Source organism: Balaenoptera ricei, chromosome 6 (genome assembly GCF_028023285.1).
Source record: "Balaenoptera ricei isolate mBalRic1 chromosome 6, mBalRic1.hap2, whole genome shotgun sequence".
NCBI lineage: Eukaryota > Metazoa > Chordata > Mammalia > Artiodactyla > Balaenopteridae > Balaenoptera > Balaenoptera ricei.
This window is the reverse complement of record NC_082644.1, coordinates 117,068,426-117,083,207: the sequence shown is the minus strand read 5'-3', so window position 1 is coordinate 117,083,207 and position 14,782 is coordinate 117,068,426. Positions and strand designations below refer to the sequence as shown.

The 14,782-nt window shown below is 48.1% G+C and overlaps 1 protein-coding gene across 1 annotated transcript in view; it reads right to left on the bottom strand.

The window, feature by feature from the left end:
• The window catches only part of NCS1 (neuronal calcium sensor 1), a 61,827-nt gene that overhangs the window by 11,369 nt on the left and 35,676 nt on the right, over positions 1 to 14,782 (bottom strand). Inside the window, exons 3-7 of the mRNA XM_059925831.1 lie at positions 12,927 to 13,065; positions 11,163 to 11,241; positions 9,833 to 9,921; positions 9,396 to 9,473; positions 6,751 to 6,868 (exon numbers count right to left, since the gene is read on the bottom strand). Coding sequence (XP_059781814.1) covers positions 6,770 to 6,868; positions 9,396 to 9,473; positions 9,833 to 9,921; positions 11,163 to 11,241; positions 12,927 to 13,065 — 484 coding nt within the window. The 3' untranslated portion in view covers positions 6,751 to 6,769. The remainder of the gene's footprint in view (positions 1 to 6,750; positions 6,869 to 9,395; positions 9,474 to 9,832; positions 9,922 to 11,162; positions 11,242 to 12,926; positions 13,066 to 14,782) is intronic.

Sequence of the window (14,782 nt, the reverse complement as noted above, 5' to 3'; positions counted from 1 at the left end):
ACTAAGCCCATGCGCCACAACTACTGAGCCTGCACTCTAGAGCCCACGAGACACAACTACGGAAGCCAGCGAGCCATAACTACTGAAGACCGTGTGCCTAGAGCCTGTGCTCCACAACAAGAGAAGCCACTGCAATGAGAAGCCCGCACACCGCAACAAAGAGTAGCCACTGCTCGCTGCAACTAGAGAAAGCCCACACACAGCTATGAAGACTCAATGCAGCCAAAAAAAAAAAAATTGATAAACCCTTAGCCAGACTCATCAAGAAAAAAAGGGAGAAGACGCAAATCAATGAAATTAGAAATGAAAAAGGAGAAATCACAACTGACACTGCAGAAATACAAAGGATTATAAGAGACTACTACAAACAACTATATGCCAATAAAATGGACAACCACGAAGAAATGGACAAATTCTTGGAAAGGTACAACTTTCCAACACTGAACCAGGAAGAATTAGAAAATATAAAAAGACCTATCACAAGTAATGAAATTGAAACCGTAATTAAAAATCTTCCAACAGGGCTTCCCTGGTGGCACAGTGGTTGAGAATCTGCCTGCTAATGCACGGGACACGGGTTCGAGCCCTGGTCTGGGAAAATCCCGCATGCCGTGGAGCAGCTGGGCCCGTGAGCCACAACTGCTGAGCCTGTGCGTCTGGAGCCTGTGCCCCGCAACAGGAGGGGCCGCGATAGTGAGAGGCCCACACACCGCGATGAAGAGTGGCCCCCGCACCACGATGAAGAGTGGTCCCTGCTTGCCGCAACTACAGAAAGCCCTCGCACAAAACGAAGAACCAACACAGCTAAAAATAAATAAATAAATAAAGTAGCTATTAATTTTAAAATATACATATATATCCAGTTAATCTATAAAAAAAAAAAAATCTTCCAACAAACAAAAGTCCAAGACCAGATGGCTTCACAGGTGTATTCTATCAAACATTTAGAGAAGAGCTAACACTGATCCTTCTCAAACTCTTCCAAAAAATTGCAGAGAGAAACACTCCCAAATTCATTCTATGAAGCCACCATCACCCTGATACCAAAATCAGAAAAAGATATCACAAAAAAAGAAAATTATAGACCAATATCACTGATGAACCTAGATGCAAAATTCCTGAACAAAATACTAGCAAACAGAATCCAACAGCACATTAAAAGGATCATACACCATGATCAAGTGGGATTTATCCCAGGATGCAAGGATTCTTCAATATATGCAAATCAATCAGTGTGATACACCGCATTAACAAATTAAGGAATAAAAACCATATGATCATCTCAATAAATGCAGAAAAAGCTTTTAACAAAATTCAACACCAATTTATGATAAAAAAAACTCTCCAGAAAATGGGAATAGAGGGAACCTACCGCAACACAATAAAGGCCATATATGACAAACCCACAGCAAGCATCATACTCAATGGTGAAAAACTGAAAGTATACTCACTAAGATCAGGAACAAGACAAGGATGTCCACCCTTGCCACTCTTATTCAACATAGTTTTGGAAGTCCTAGCCACAGCAATCAGAGAAGAAAAAGAAATAAAAGGAAAACAAGTTGGAAAAGAAGAAGTAAAACTGTCGCTGTTTGCCAATGACATGATACTATACATAGAAAATCCTAAAGATGCCACCAGAAAACTACTAGAATTAATCAATGAATTTGGTAAGGTTGCAGGATACAAAGTTAATGCACAGAAATCTCTGGCATTCCTATACATCAACAATGAAAAATCAAAAAGAGAAATTAAGGAAACACTCCCATTTACCATTGCAACAAAAAGAATAAAATACCTAGGAATAAACCTGCCTAAGGAGGCGAAAGACTTGTACTCAGAAAACTATAAAACACTGATGAAAGAAATCAAAGATGACAAACATATGGAGAAATACACCATGTTCTTGGATTGGAAGAATCAATATTGTGAAAATGACTTTACTATCCAAAGCAATCTACAGATTCAGTGCAATCCCTATCAAACTACCCATGGCATTCTTCACAGAATTAGAACAAAAAATTTTACAATTCGTATGGAAACACAAAAGACCCCAAATAGCCAAAGCAATCTTGAGAAAGAAAAATGGAGTTGGAGGAATCAGGCTCCCTGACTTCAAACTATACCACAAAGTTACAGTAATCAAGACAGTATGGTACTGGCACAAAAACAGAAATATAGATCAATGGTACAAGATAGAATGCCCAGAGATATGCCCTGCACATATGAGCACCTAATTTATGACAAAGGAGGCAAGAACATTCAGTGGGAAAAAGACAGCCTCTTCAATAAGTGGTGCTGGGAAAACCAGACAGCTACATGTAAAAGCATGAAATTAGAACACTACCTAACACCATACACAAAAATAAACTCCCAATGTATTAAAGCCTTAAATGTAAGACCAGACACTATAAAACTCTTAGAGGAAAACATAGGAAAAAACACTCTGACATAAACCACAGCAAGGTCTTTTTTGACCCACCTCCTAGAGTAACGGAAATAAAAGCAAAAATAAACAAATGGGACTTAATTAAACTTTTGCACAGCAAAGGAAACCATAAACAAGACGAAAAGACAACACTCAGAATGGGAGAAAATATTTGCAAATGAAACAACAGACAAAGGATTAATCTCCAAAATATACAAACAGCTCATGGAGCTCAATATCAAAAAACAAACAATCCAGTTAAAAAATGGGCAGAAGACCTAAACAGACATTTCACCAAGGAAGACATACAGATGGCCAAGAGGCACATGAAAAGATGCTCAACATCACTAATTATTAGAGAAATGCAAATCAAAACTACAATGAGGTATCACCTCACACTGGTCAGAATGGTAATTTTCAAAAAACCTAGAAACAGATAAATGCTGGAAAGGGTGTGGTGAAAGGGAACCCTCCTGCACTGTTGGTGGGAATGTAAACTGATACAACCACTATGGAAAACAGTATGGAGGTTCCTTAAAAAACTAAAAATAGAACTACCATATGACCCAGCAATCCCACTACTGGGCATATACCCTGAGAACACCATAATTCAAAAAGAGACATGTACCACAATGTTCACTGCAGCACTATTTACAATAGCCAGGACATGGAAGCAACCTAAATGTCCATCGACAGATGAATGGATAAAGAAGATGTGGCACATATATACGATGGAATATTACTCAGCCATAAAAAGAAACGAAATTGAGTTATTTGTAGTGAGGTGGATGGACCTAGAGTCTGTCATACAGAGTGAAATAAGTCAGAAGGAGAAAAACAAATACCGTATGCTAACACATATATATGAAATCTAAAAAAAAAAAAAAAAATGGCACTGATAAACCTAGTTGCAGGGCAGGAATAAAGAGGTAGACATAGAAAATGGACTTGAGGACATGGGATTGGAGGGCGAAGCTGGGGTGAAGTGAGAGTACCATTGACGTATATACACTACAGAATGTAAAATAGTTGGCTGGTGGGAAGCAGCAGCATAGCACAGGGAGATCGGCTCGGTGCTTTGCGATGACCTAGAGGGGTGGGATAGGGAGGATGGGAGGGAGGCTCAAGAGGGAGCGGATATGGGGACATGTGTATGCATATGGCTGATTCACTTTGTTGTGCAACATCAACTAACTCAGTATTGTGAAGCAATTATACTCCAATAAAGATCTATTAAAAATTTTTTTTTAAAAATGGATAAGCAACAAGGACCTACTGTATAGCACAGGGAACTCTGCTCAATATTATGTAACAACCTAAATGGGAAAATAATTTGAAAAAGAGTAGAAAAAAAAAAAGGTAGTGTATTTAAGTGGACAGGAATCCACAGATGATCCATAAAATGTATTCACACACACACACACACACGCACATGCACACGCACACACAAAATCAATCAGTGTAATTCATCATATTGACAACAAAAAAGAGAGAAAAGTCATATGAGCATCTGGATAAATGCAGAAAATTTTGATAAAGTTCAATACCACTCATGATTTTTTTTAAAAAACAAATAACTCCTACCAAACTAAAAAAGAAGGAAACTTTCTAAATCTGCTAAAATCTATCTACAAAGGACCTATAACAAGCACCATAACTAATGGTGAATTATTGAAAGCTTTCCCCCAAGACTGAGAATGAGACAAGAATGTTCACTGTCACTACTCCTATGTGACTGGAGGGCCCAACCAGTGTGAGGAAGCAGGAAAAAGGAACAAAAGGCAGAGGGATAGGAAAGGAAGAAACAGAATGCAGACAATCCAAAAGAATCTAAGGCAGACTCCTAGATTTAATAAATGAAGTTAGCAGGACCATGGATATATGATCAATAAACAAAAATCAACTGAATTTCTATAAATCAGAAACAAACAGAAAATACAATTTTAAAATTACTGTTTAAAACACCATCAAAAACATCAAACACTTAGGAATAAATCAACTAAAAGATGTGAAAGATCTTTTAGCTAAAAACAGCAAAATGTTATAGAGAAAAAAAATTTAAAGACCTAAACACAGAGAGAGATATACCATCTTCATGGATTGGAAGACTCAACATTATAAAGATGCCAATTCTCCCCCAAACTGAACAGTAGACTCAACTCAATCCCAATCAAAATCCCAGCATGTGTGTGTGTGTGTGTGTGTGTGTGTGTAGACATTTATAAGTTGATTCTAAAATTTGTATAGAAATAGCCTAAAGTAGCCAAGGCATTCTTTAAAAAGAAGTGATGGGATCTTTCTTCTCAAGATCAAGTTATAAAAAGACTGTGCTTTCATCTTGGGTTCTCCCTCTCCTTCCCTCCCAGAAAGCTTACCCTGGGGGAAGCCAGCCGCCATGTTGTTAGGCAGCCCTGTGCAGAGGGCCACATGGTGAGGCCGCCAAACCAAATGAGTGAACTTACAAGTGGGTCACCCCTGGCCAAGCCTTCAGATGAAACCGCAGTCCTGGCCAACAGCTGATGATCATCCCAGTTTACCTAATACAGAGGGGTTTCCCAGGACATGGGATCTTCAGCACTAAATCCGGGACAGTCCTGGGCAAACTGGGATGGTTGGTCACCCTCCTGACAGCTTGGCTGCATCCTCATGAGAGACCTTGAGCCAAAGGCACCCAACAAAGCTGTACCCAAATTCCTGATGTTTGTTCTTTTCAGCTGCTGTTTTGCGGTACTGCAGTGTGCAGCAACAGATAACTAAGACAGCACTGCACAAAAGGTGATGGTAAAACGGAGGATGCACATACGACAAGGTGCCCAACTTCTGTGCTCATCAGTGAGATGCAAATTAAGATTACAACAAGCTATCATGACACGCCCACCCAAACAGCTGAAATTTTAAAAGACAGAGAACACCCAGTGTTGGCAAGGATGTGGAGCAATGGGAGCTCTCATACACCACAAGTGGGGGTAGGAGATGGTACAACCATGTTGGAAAACTTCTGGAAGTATCTACTAAAGCTAAACATACACACATTCTGTGTCCCAGCAATTCTACTCTTAGATCTATATCAACAGAATGCATCATCCGTCCACCAGGAGACACATACAAGAGTGTTTGTAAAAAAAATGGTCAGAAGAACCTAGGGGCAAGACGGGAATAAAGATGCAGACCTACTAGAGAATAGACTTGAGGATACGGGGAGGGGGAAGGGCAAGCTGGGACAGAATAAGAGAGTGGCATGGACATATATACACTACCAACCGTAAAACAGATAGCTAGTGGGAAGCAGCCACATAGCACAGGGAGATCAGCTCGGTGCTTTGTGACCTAGAGGGGTGGGATAGGGAGGGTGGGAGGGAGGAAGAGGCAAGAGGGAAGAGATATGGGGATATATGTATATGTATAGCTGATTCACTTTGTTATACAGCAGAAAGTGACACAACATTGTAAAGCAATTATACTCTAATAAAGATGATAAAAAAAAAAAGAGTGTTTGCAGCTGGACAGGACCATGGGGGTCAGTTCTCTGCCAGCAGCAGAGGCCTCTGTGGGCTATCATCCTGCATCCCGACTGGGCAAAAAAAGAAACCATGTTGGAGCTATTGATCAAGAGAGCGGGGGGCTTCCCTGGTGGCACAATGGTTGAGAATCTGCCTGCCAGTGCAGGGGACACGGGTTCAAGCCCTGGTCTGGGAAGATCCCACATGCCGCGGAGCAACTGGGCCCCTGAGCCACAACTACTGAGCCTGCGCGTCTGGAGCCTGTGCTCCGCAACAAGAGAGGCCGCGACAGTGAGAGGTCCGCACACCGCGATGAAGAGTGGCCCCCGCTTGCCACAACTAGAGAAAGCCCTCGCACAGAAACGAAGACCCAACACAGCCAAAAATAAAATAAATTAAAAAAAAAAAAAAAAAAAAGCTGGTGATAAAGCTGGATAATATTAAAAAAAAAAAAAAAAGAGAGAGTGGGAGCTGAGGTCTTCAGCCACCCCAACGGAGAGAAGATGAGAAACTCCTGTTCTCCCAGGCCCCTGGCCCTGGCTGAGAGCTGGGATTTTCCAAGTGTTTTCAACCCAGGGAAACTTCTATTCAAGTAAACTCTCAGGCTGAACCTGGGTATATAAAAATGACAAAAATAGAGGAGCCCTGGCTGATGTGAAGGCCCTGCCTCCTAGGCCTTCCCTACTAGCTATGCTCCAACTGGGCAGACCCCGATTCCTCCCCCCCCGGGAAACTCAGGCACTTATCTGCCAACCCCAAGTGTCCTGAGGCTGGGTTTGCCCCCTTGCCCCCACCCCAGGCCCCAAGTCCCCCTCCACTCACCTCAGCTCTGGGCCCTGGACTATACCAGCCCGTCGTAGAGGGACAGCGCCTGCACGATGGACGGGTCCGCCTTGGATCCTTCCTGGAACTCCTGCAGCGTCAGCTTCCCGTCGGCATTCTGCAAGCAGAGAGAGGAGGGTGAAGGTGAGGGGACAACCAACCTCCCAGGACAGCGGCCTCTGCCCTGGGCCCTGGACGCTCCCTCCCCAAGCCCAGCCCAGGGCTGCTTCCACAGTTAAGTCAGGAGGGAGGCAAGGCAGCTCATTAGGTGGGAGGGGTCAGGCATAGACAGACGCGGGCACTTCCTGGCTGGGTGACCTTGGGCACACGACCCACCTCTCTGGGCCCCTGTTTCCTCATCTGGAGACTGGAGAGAATTGAACGGCTTCTTCAGGCCACCGAGGTGAGCACTCCTTGAGCTCAAGCTGTGTGAAGTGCTCGGCAGACTGGAAGCACCCGGTAACTCCCCAGGTATCGTCCTCACTGCTGTTCATCCCCACAGAGGGTGGTAATCCCACAGGGCTGAGAGCCTGATGCATTTCTCTGGGGTCACCCCTGGAAGGGCATTTAAGCCATCCCCCTGGAGACTTACGAGGAGGCTGGATGGAGCCCACGTAAAGGGGCTTTAGTGGGTCTCTTGCAGAAGGAAATGGTTTGGGCCAGAATCCTTTCCCCTGGAGCATCTTGCAAGGAAACCCGTGAGAGCAAAAGAAAAAGGCCTTGGAAGCCACCCACAGCCTGCACCCAGAGAGAGAGATCGTGACGAGCTTTCCACAAGCTCCGCAGGCAGACCTTGAGGGTCGTCTACTGTGGGCCCCGCGCACGCTATGCGTGCGCTTGGTCTCATGGGGTCCCCACAGCCGCTCTAAGAAGAGGGGCTGCTCTGCTTTCTCTGGTTCCTTTAGGTGTAAGGTTAGATTGTTTATCTGAGATTTTTCTCGTTTCTTGAGGTAGGATTATATTGCTATAAACTTCCCTCTTAGAAGTGCTTTTGCTGCATCCCATAGGTTTTGGGTCGTCGTGTTTTCATTGTCATTGGTCTCTAGGTATTTTTTGATTCCCTCTTTGATTTCTTCAGTGATCTCTTGGTTATTTAGCAGCGTACTGTTTAGCCAAAGAGGGGCTGCTCTTATCACCATTTCACCAGTGAGGATGCCGAGGCTCAGTCACCTATCCAGGGCCCCCTGCCGGCTAACTGGGGAAGCCAGGTTTACACCCAGTCTGACTACAGCGTGGACTTTGTTTCCCAAAATAAGGGAGGTCTGAATTGGGGGTGGGGGGGATTTAACACCTTGGTGTTAAATAACATTGAACCACCCTGCGAGAAGCTAGTATTCTCTGCCGCACTCTACGGACACATCTTCTGATTATTATCAGGAGCCCAGCGTGGTCTGAGCCTCTGTGTCTTTACTGCCTCTCTGATATGTGATCTCACTTTTTTAAATTAAGGAAGTAAGGCCTCAGGCTCAAAGCTTTCAGGGCAGGCACCTGTACCTAGCCAGAATGTAATAATAAGCCCAAGGTCACTGTTCATTTGAATTCTTTTATTGAAGGCAAGCAATACTGGGTTTCCTTACCATCTTGATGTCAAATTCCAGTTTAAAACAAAGTTATTTCCAGTTTAAAAAAAAGTTTGGTATAAAGAAGGGTTTCTTAATCTGGGGTCTGAGGATAGAATTCAGCAGGCCTGTGAACTAAAATGGGAAAAAATGAGGTCTTTCTTTTTGCTAACTTATAACTGAAATTTAGCTTTTTCTTCCATAATGAATCTAGGTAACGATCTCCCACAGAACCAGCAGTACCTGTGACTTTGTCAACTGTGGGGATTGAGGCATTTTTATAACACTCCACGGTTGTTGTAGGCATCACCTGCACATATCATCGATTCGAAATTGTGGGGCGCTTAAACCGCTATATCTCATCATCCGATGTGTTCATAAAGAAGCTCATATACCACATCACAAATTCTTTTAAAAAAAATTTTGATAGCAGCATTCCAAAATAGCTTCCTTCTTAGTCCTGTGGATTTTATCTCATGCACTTAAAACCATTACTCTGAGAAGTCCACAGACAACTTCTCCAGAATGCCCAAATTTATTGTCCATGGCAAAAAATTTAAAAGGTTAAGAATCTTGGGACTTCCCTAGTGGCGCAGTGGTTAAGAATCCGCCTGCCAATGCAGGGGACATGGGTTCGATCCCTGGTCTGGGAAGATCCCACATGCCACAGAGCAACTAAGCCCATGCGCCACAACGACTGAGCCTGCGCTCTAGAGCCCGTGAGCCACCACTACAGAAGCCCGCGTGTCTAGAGCCCGTGCTCCGCAACAAGAGAAGCCACCGCAATGAGAAGCCCGTGCACCACAACGAAGAGCAGCCCCTGCTCTCGCCACAACTAGAGAAAAGCCCACGCGCAGCAACAGAGACCCAACGCAGCCAAAAATAGATTAATTAATTAATTAATTTAAAAAAATAAATAAAGAATCTTAGTTGATCAAAGAGAAAGTGTTGGACAAATTTACTTAAAACCCTGGATGTCTGAAGCGGACGGCTGCCAACCGGACCAGTGGACGTCACACCAGGTGTGCTGCCTGCCTCAAGCCAGGCCCCTAGGTGGTCCGTGGCGCCTACGGGGAGGGGTCTCACCTTGTCCATCATGGCGAAGATTCGGTCCACCCTCTTCTCGGGGGTGTTCTCCTCCTCGGGGAGTTCCACGGTGTTCCCCTGACAGGGACAGACAAGGTGAGGGCTGGCTCCTGGCACTCTGGGCTTTGGGCCCTTTTCCCAAAAATATGCTCCCCAGACCTGGGGGGGTTCCAGATGAGGACTGCCTCTGCCTCCCACTCCCCGCAATGTCCCCCGCCATCTGTAATTCTGCTCTGGAACCTCCCACCCACCCCAGCCCCCATCTGCCACCCCAACTGCAGATGTGCTGAGCGGCCTCAGGCAGTGACCCTCGCCTGGCCAACGCCTGCCCCGGTCGGGAGAGCAGTCCCACGGGGTGCTTCCTCTGGGACAGACCCAATCACTAAATTTGACGCCCCTACTGCCTCCCCCTACCCCATAGGACCCGGGCCTCTCACCACCATCTGGTAAATGGCGTCCACTATATCCAGCATCTCGTTCCTGGTGATGTAGCCGTCGTTATCCAAGTCGTAGAGCTTGAAGGCCCCTGCGGTCAACCAGCCAGGGCAGAGTGACCCCCCGCCCCTGCACCACAGCCCCATTACTCATCCAATCAATGAATATTTACATCAAAACAGACGGGACACGCGCATGCACACGCACGACAGGAACACATGCGCCGTTTCAACTAGGGTTATTTAAAAAAACCTAAGTATAAAAAGGAGGGGGCACTGGGTCTGCGAGAGCTGAGGCTGGAGCTGGTGCTGAGGCTGGAGCTGGAGCTGAGGGAGGGAGGGGACCCCAGGAGGAGCCCTAAAGGCCCCCCTCTCCTTCCCCATGCCCCGGCCTCTGCCTCCTTTCAGCCCACTTTCTTTCCACAATTACACTGTATCCTGCTGGGATCAACTTAGAAAATAAAATAATATGCCTGGGGAGGAGGGGAGGAGCTTCTGTATAAATAAAATCCTCTTTTATTCCTAAAAAGAGAAAGAAAAAGAAACTGCCGCGTTTTCTCGGTGCCGATGCAAAGCAGTGAAAGTGTCTCAGTGGGAAGTGAGTTCTGGCCCAGCTGTTTTTATCTTCTCTCCAGATTCCCTCTCGCAGCAGCATGAGCCTGCACACTCTCCCCTCTGAATCCTTCTCTCATTCCTCCTCAGGGCCTCGCACATGCTGTTCCCCTGCCTGGAACCCTCTTCCCTCCCTCCTCCCTGGCACCTTCACCCTTCCCAGCTCAGCTCCCGACTCATAACAGGGTCAGTTCCTCTCCTGTCGGTTCACACTTCCCTCTTCCTGCCTCGGTTGCAGTTTTCTGGGATCTTTCGGATAAGGTCCCTGAGCTAGATTGACAGCCGCGAGGGCAGGTGCCCGTCTATCTGATGCACCCGTGGGTCCTGGCCTCTGCCCAGCACTGACACGTGGCCGTGTTTGGTCAACATCTGTTGGGTGAACCAGTAAATAAGTGAATGAATGAGATCAGTCATCAAAACAGCCTCCGAAGTGGTGGATCAAGCCCTGGAACCGGGTCTTTTAACTCCACACTGTCCTGCCCGAGGTCCCATGTCTGCACCTGCTCGGATGCCCCTTTGCTCCTGCCCCATCTGTCCACGCATCTAAGGAAGACACGTTCCTCCTGCCTGGCCTCCTCCAAGAAACTGCCTCTGACCTGGAAGGGCAGGACATCTGTGCCACTCTCAGCCCCAGACAGATGACCTGGCCCAGGTAGCTGGCCTCCCTCCCGCCTGGGACCGCCCAGTGGCCGCCCCATAGAGCCCAGGGGGCAGGACTTACACCGCAGCTTCTCATCCAGGGTTCCCCTCGAGGTCACCGACAGCGCCTGGATGAACTCAGAGAACTCAATCCGCCCGTCCTGCAGGAGAGAGAGGAGTGGGGGTGGGCCTCAGTTAGCGCTGAGTCACCTGGTCAGGCTGCACCTTGGGCAGGTGGTGATGGGCGGCAGCAGGTACCAGACACCCAAGTGGAGAGTGCGGGAGTGAAGGGATGAGGGTCAGGAGAAGGAAGGGGAGGGGGAGGGGGTAGGATTAGAAATGGGAAAATAGGACTTCCCTGGCGGTCCAGTGGTTAAGACTCCGCGCTCCCAATGCAGGGGGCACGGGTTTGATCCCTGGTCGGGGAACAAAGATCTCGCATGCTGCATGGTGTGGCCAAAAAAAAAAAAAAGGGAAAAGCAAGGCAGGAGGGACAAGGAAAAGGGTGAGGCCAGAGGGAGAGCCTGACACTCCACATCTGGTGGGAGGAAGAGGGACCACCAGCACACATGACCCTCTGGGCAGGAGTCACCCAGAAACCCTTTTCTCCTCGGCCTTGAACCACAGGCTCAGGGGCTATAGAAAAAGGTGGGGATCTGGACTGTTCAATCCTATTTATTTTGCAAATAAGGAAACTGAGGTCCGGAGAGGTCAGAGCTCTTCCTAGGGCCAGGCAGTGCGATTGTCAGCTGAGGCCACCTGCAGAGAAAGCCAGGGCGTGACAGAGCAGAAAAAATCCGAGTGCCCTACAGCGTGGAGCGTGGAAACAAGTTACAGTACGTCCACCTTGAATACAAGAGAGCCAGGAAATATGCCAGCGTGGCACAGAGTCTGGAGGACTGCAGATGCCCCTATGGTGGATATGCTGTCAGGGTGGCCGTCACCAGGAAGGGACACACTGCAACACGGATAAGCCTTGAAAACACGATGCTCAGTGAAAGAAGCCAGGCACAAAAGAGCCCATGTTATATGATTCTCAGTTTCCTCATCTGCAAAATGGGGGCAATTAAAAGGCACCCCTACAGGCAGTTGGTTGTAAGGTCTCACTAAAAATAATCCACATAGCAACTAAACCCGTGCACCACAGCTACTGAGCCTGCACTCTAGAGCCCGCGAGCCACAACTACCAAGCCCATGTGCTGCAGCTACTGAGCCCGTGCACCTAGAGCCCATGCTGCGCAATAAGAGAAGCCACTGCAGTGAGAAGCCCGCACGCCGCAACTAGAGAAAGCCCGTGTGCAGCAACGAAGACCCGATGCAGCCAAAAATAAAATAAATAAATAAATTTATTAAAAAAAAAATCCACATAAAGAGCGTAGTATGTAGTAAATGTTCAGTAAATGTCAGTTATGATTATAAATCCTGTTATTATCCCTGGAGGCATTTGCATTTTGTGCTTGTAAGAAAAGGTTCAAGGTATACATATGTGTGCATGTGTGTATACATGTATGTCTGTGTGCATGGTATGTATCTGCATACACGGATCTCTGTGGGTTCCTTGTGCATGTGTGAGCTCCTGCAATGTATATACGTGCATGCATTTGTGTACAATATGAGTGCATGTATGTGTGTGCATGCATGCGTTTGTGTGCATGTGTATAAGCACGTGTGGGTGTGCACACATGTGCGTGCGTTTGTGTGTATATGTGTATGTGTGAGTGCACACGTGTGTGTTCCTTCTCTGGAATGGAACATCAGCAGGACAGCGTGGGTGTGGAGCCGCGCAGGCTGCCGCCGGAGGGAGGGGACTCCGGGCTGGCACAGGCCCTGTCAATTCCCAGCTCACCTTGTTTTCATCAAAGACGTTGAAAACAAATGTGGCGAACTTGGTGGGGTCTCCAAACGGGAAGAACTGCTTGTAGATCTTCTGGAAGCCCGCTGCATCCAGCTGCCCGCTGGGGCAGTCCTTGATGAAGCCTTTGTACCTGGAGGTAGAGACCAGGTGAGAGAGGGTAAAGGAGACTCCAGCATCACCCACCTGCTGGGATCCCTACAGGCAGTAAGCCTGCCCAGCGCCCTGGAAGCCTGTGAATCCCTGTCCCGGGAGACAGCGCCACACGGGGTTGTGAGCACAGACCTGGACTCCACGGGCACGGGCTCATCCCACCTCTGCCTCTCGCCAGCTGTGTGACCTGGGACAGGTGGCCACACCTCTCTTAGCCTCATCTGTCCCAGAGGCATAAGAGTCACTTGGCCACTCGGCCCCCTGCTCCACACAGGCGACTAAAACAAAACTTGCATGAACGACCTCCCCGAAGTCCCGCTCTCGCACAAGGTACTCCCCCCTCCCCGACCCTCTCCACTGAGCCCCTCCCGGAGCCAGGCAGGCAGGTGGTGCTGGTGGCGCTGGTGGCGCTGGTGGGCAGAGCCACCATATGGGGCCGGCAGCTGGTTCCTCCCACATGCCTGCACCCCCCCGTGTGCACACACCCGCTCCCCTGCCTCTGTTCCCAGAGAACTGTGTGAACGACGCGGGAGCCGCCCAGCAAGCTCGGAGGGCATCCTGGTGGGTTCCAACTGGACCTGCCCACCCTGCATTCCCAGTGCCCAGAGACCCTCCAGATACCCGGCCAGCTGATGGCAACATGGCTTTGCAGCCCAAATCCCAGTCCTGCATTTGCTAGCTGCATCCTCAGGCAGGTGCCTTCACCTCCCTGAGCCTGACTCTCCTCATCTATAAACAGGGACAGCTATCACATCCATCTTGTGGGGACTGCGTGAGATGATGTAGCATACTTGGCACAGGGCTGGACGTAAAAAATAAGCAATGGCACGATCTTTAGTATTATGACCTCAATGTGTTCTTTTAAATCAACTCATAAGTTGGCTCCTGCGTGTAGCTTGGCAACTCCAACCAGGACATACATTCCTCTGAGGAGAGTTCCCAGCACAAAGGGGGGCTAGAGAGAGGGGTCAGCTATTATCAGCTACCAGCTGCTACCTCTGCTGGACCACTCTCTGCTGGGAACTTTGCAAACCTGATTCTCCTGGAATGCCCATAACAGCCCTATGAGAAATGTACTATGATGAAGCTCTTTTTTTTTTTTTTTTGGCTGCGTGGCTTGTGGGATCTTAGTTCCCCGACCAGGGATTGAACCCGGGCCCCAGCAGTGAAAGCGCGGAGTCCTAACCACTGGACCGCCAGGGAAGTCCCAAGCCCATTTTAAAGATGAGGAAACTGAGGCTTTGAGACAGGGAGATCTGCAAGTCCTTGCAGCCCAGACTGGAGCTGAGGTGGGGTTCGAAGTAACCACTGATGGGGCCAGATGCTCAGAGACACGGGCTCGCCGAAGACGTCCCCTCCCCGCCCCACTGTTCTCTGGTCTACCCAGGGCCACTCTCTCGTCACGTCCCGGGAAAGTTGCTGGTGGCGCCGTGACTGAGGGCCGTATACACAGGGAGTGTGTGGAGAAGCCACTGTCCCTCCACCCATCAGAGAACAAGCTAAGGGGCCCAGGCTGGGTGAAGGGACACGCAGGGCACCGGAAGGAGGGAGGCTTGGGAATCCTGGGGCCTAAGTGATCAAGGTCAGATGTCAGAAAGAAAGCAAGACAAGACTCTTGCTAACATGTCAGCGGTTCCTTAGGGGTGAGGGAGAGGCTGGGAGATGGAGTGGGGCATGGCGTTGGGCTGCCGTGGGCA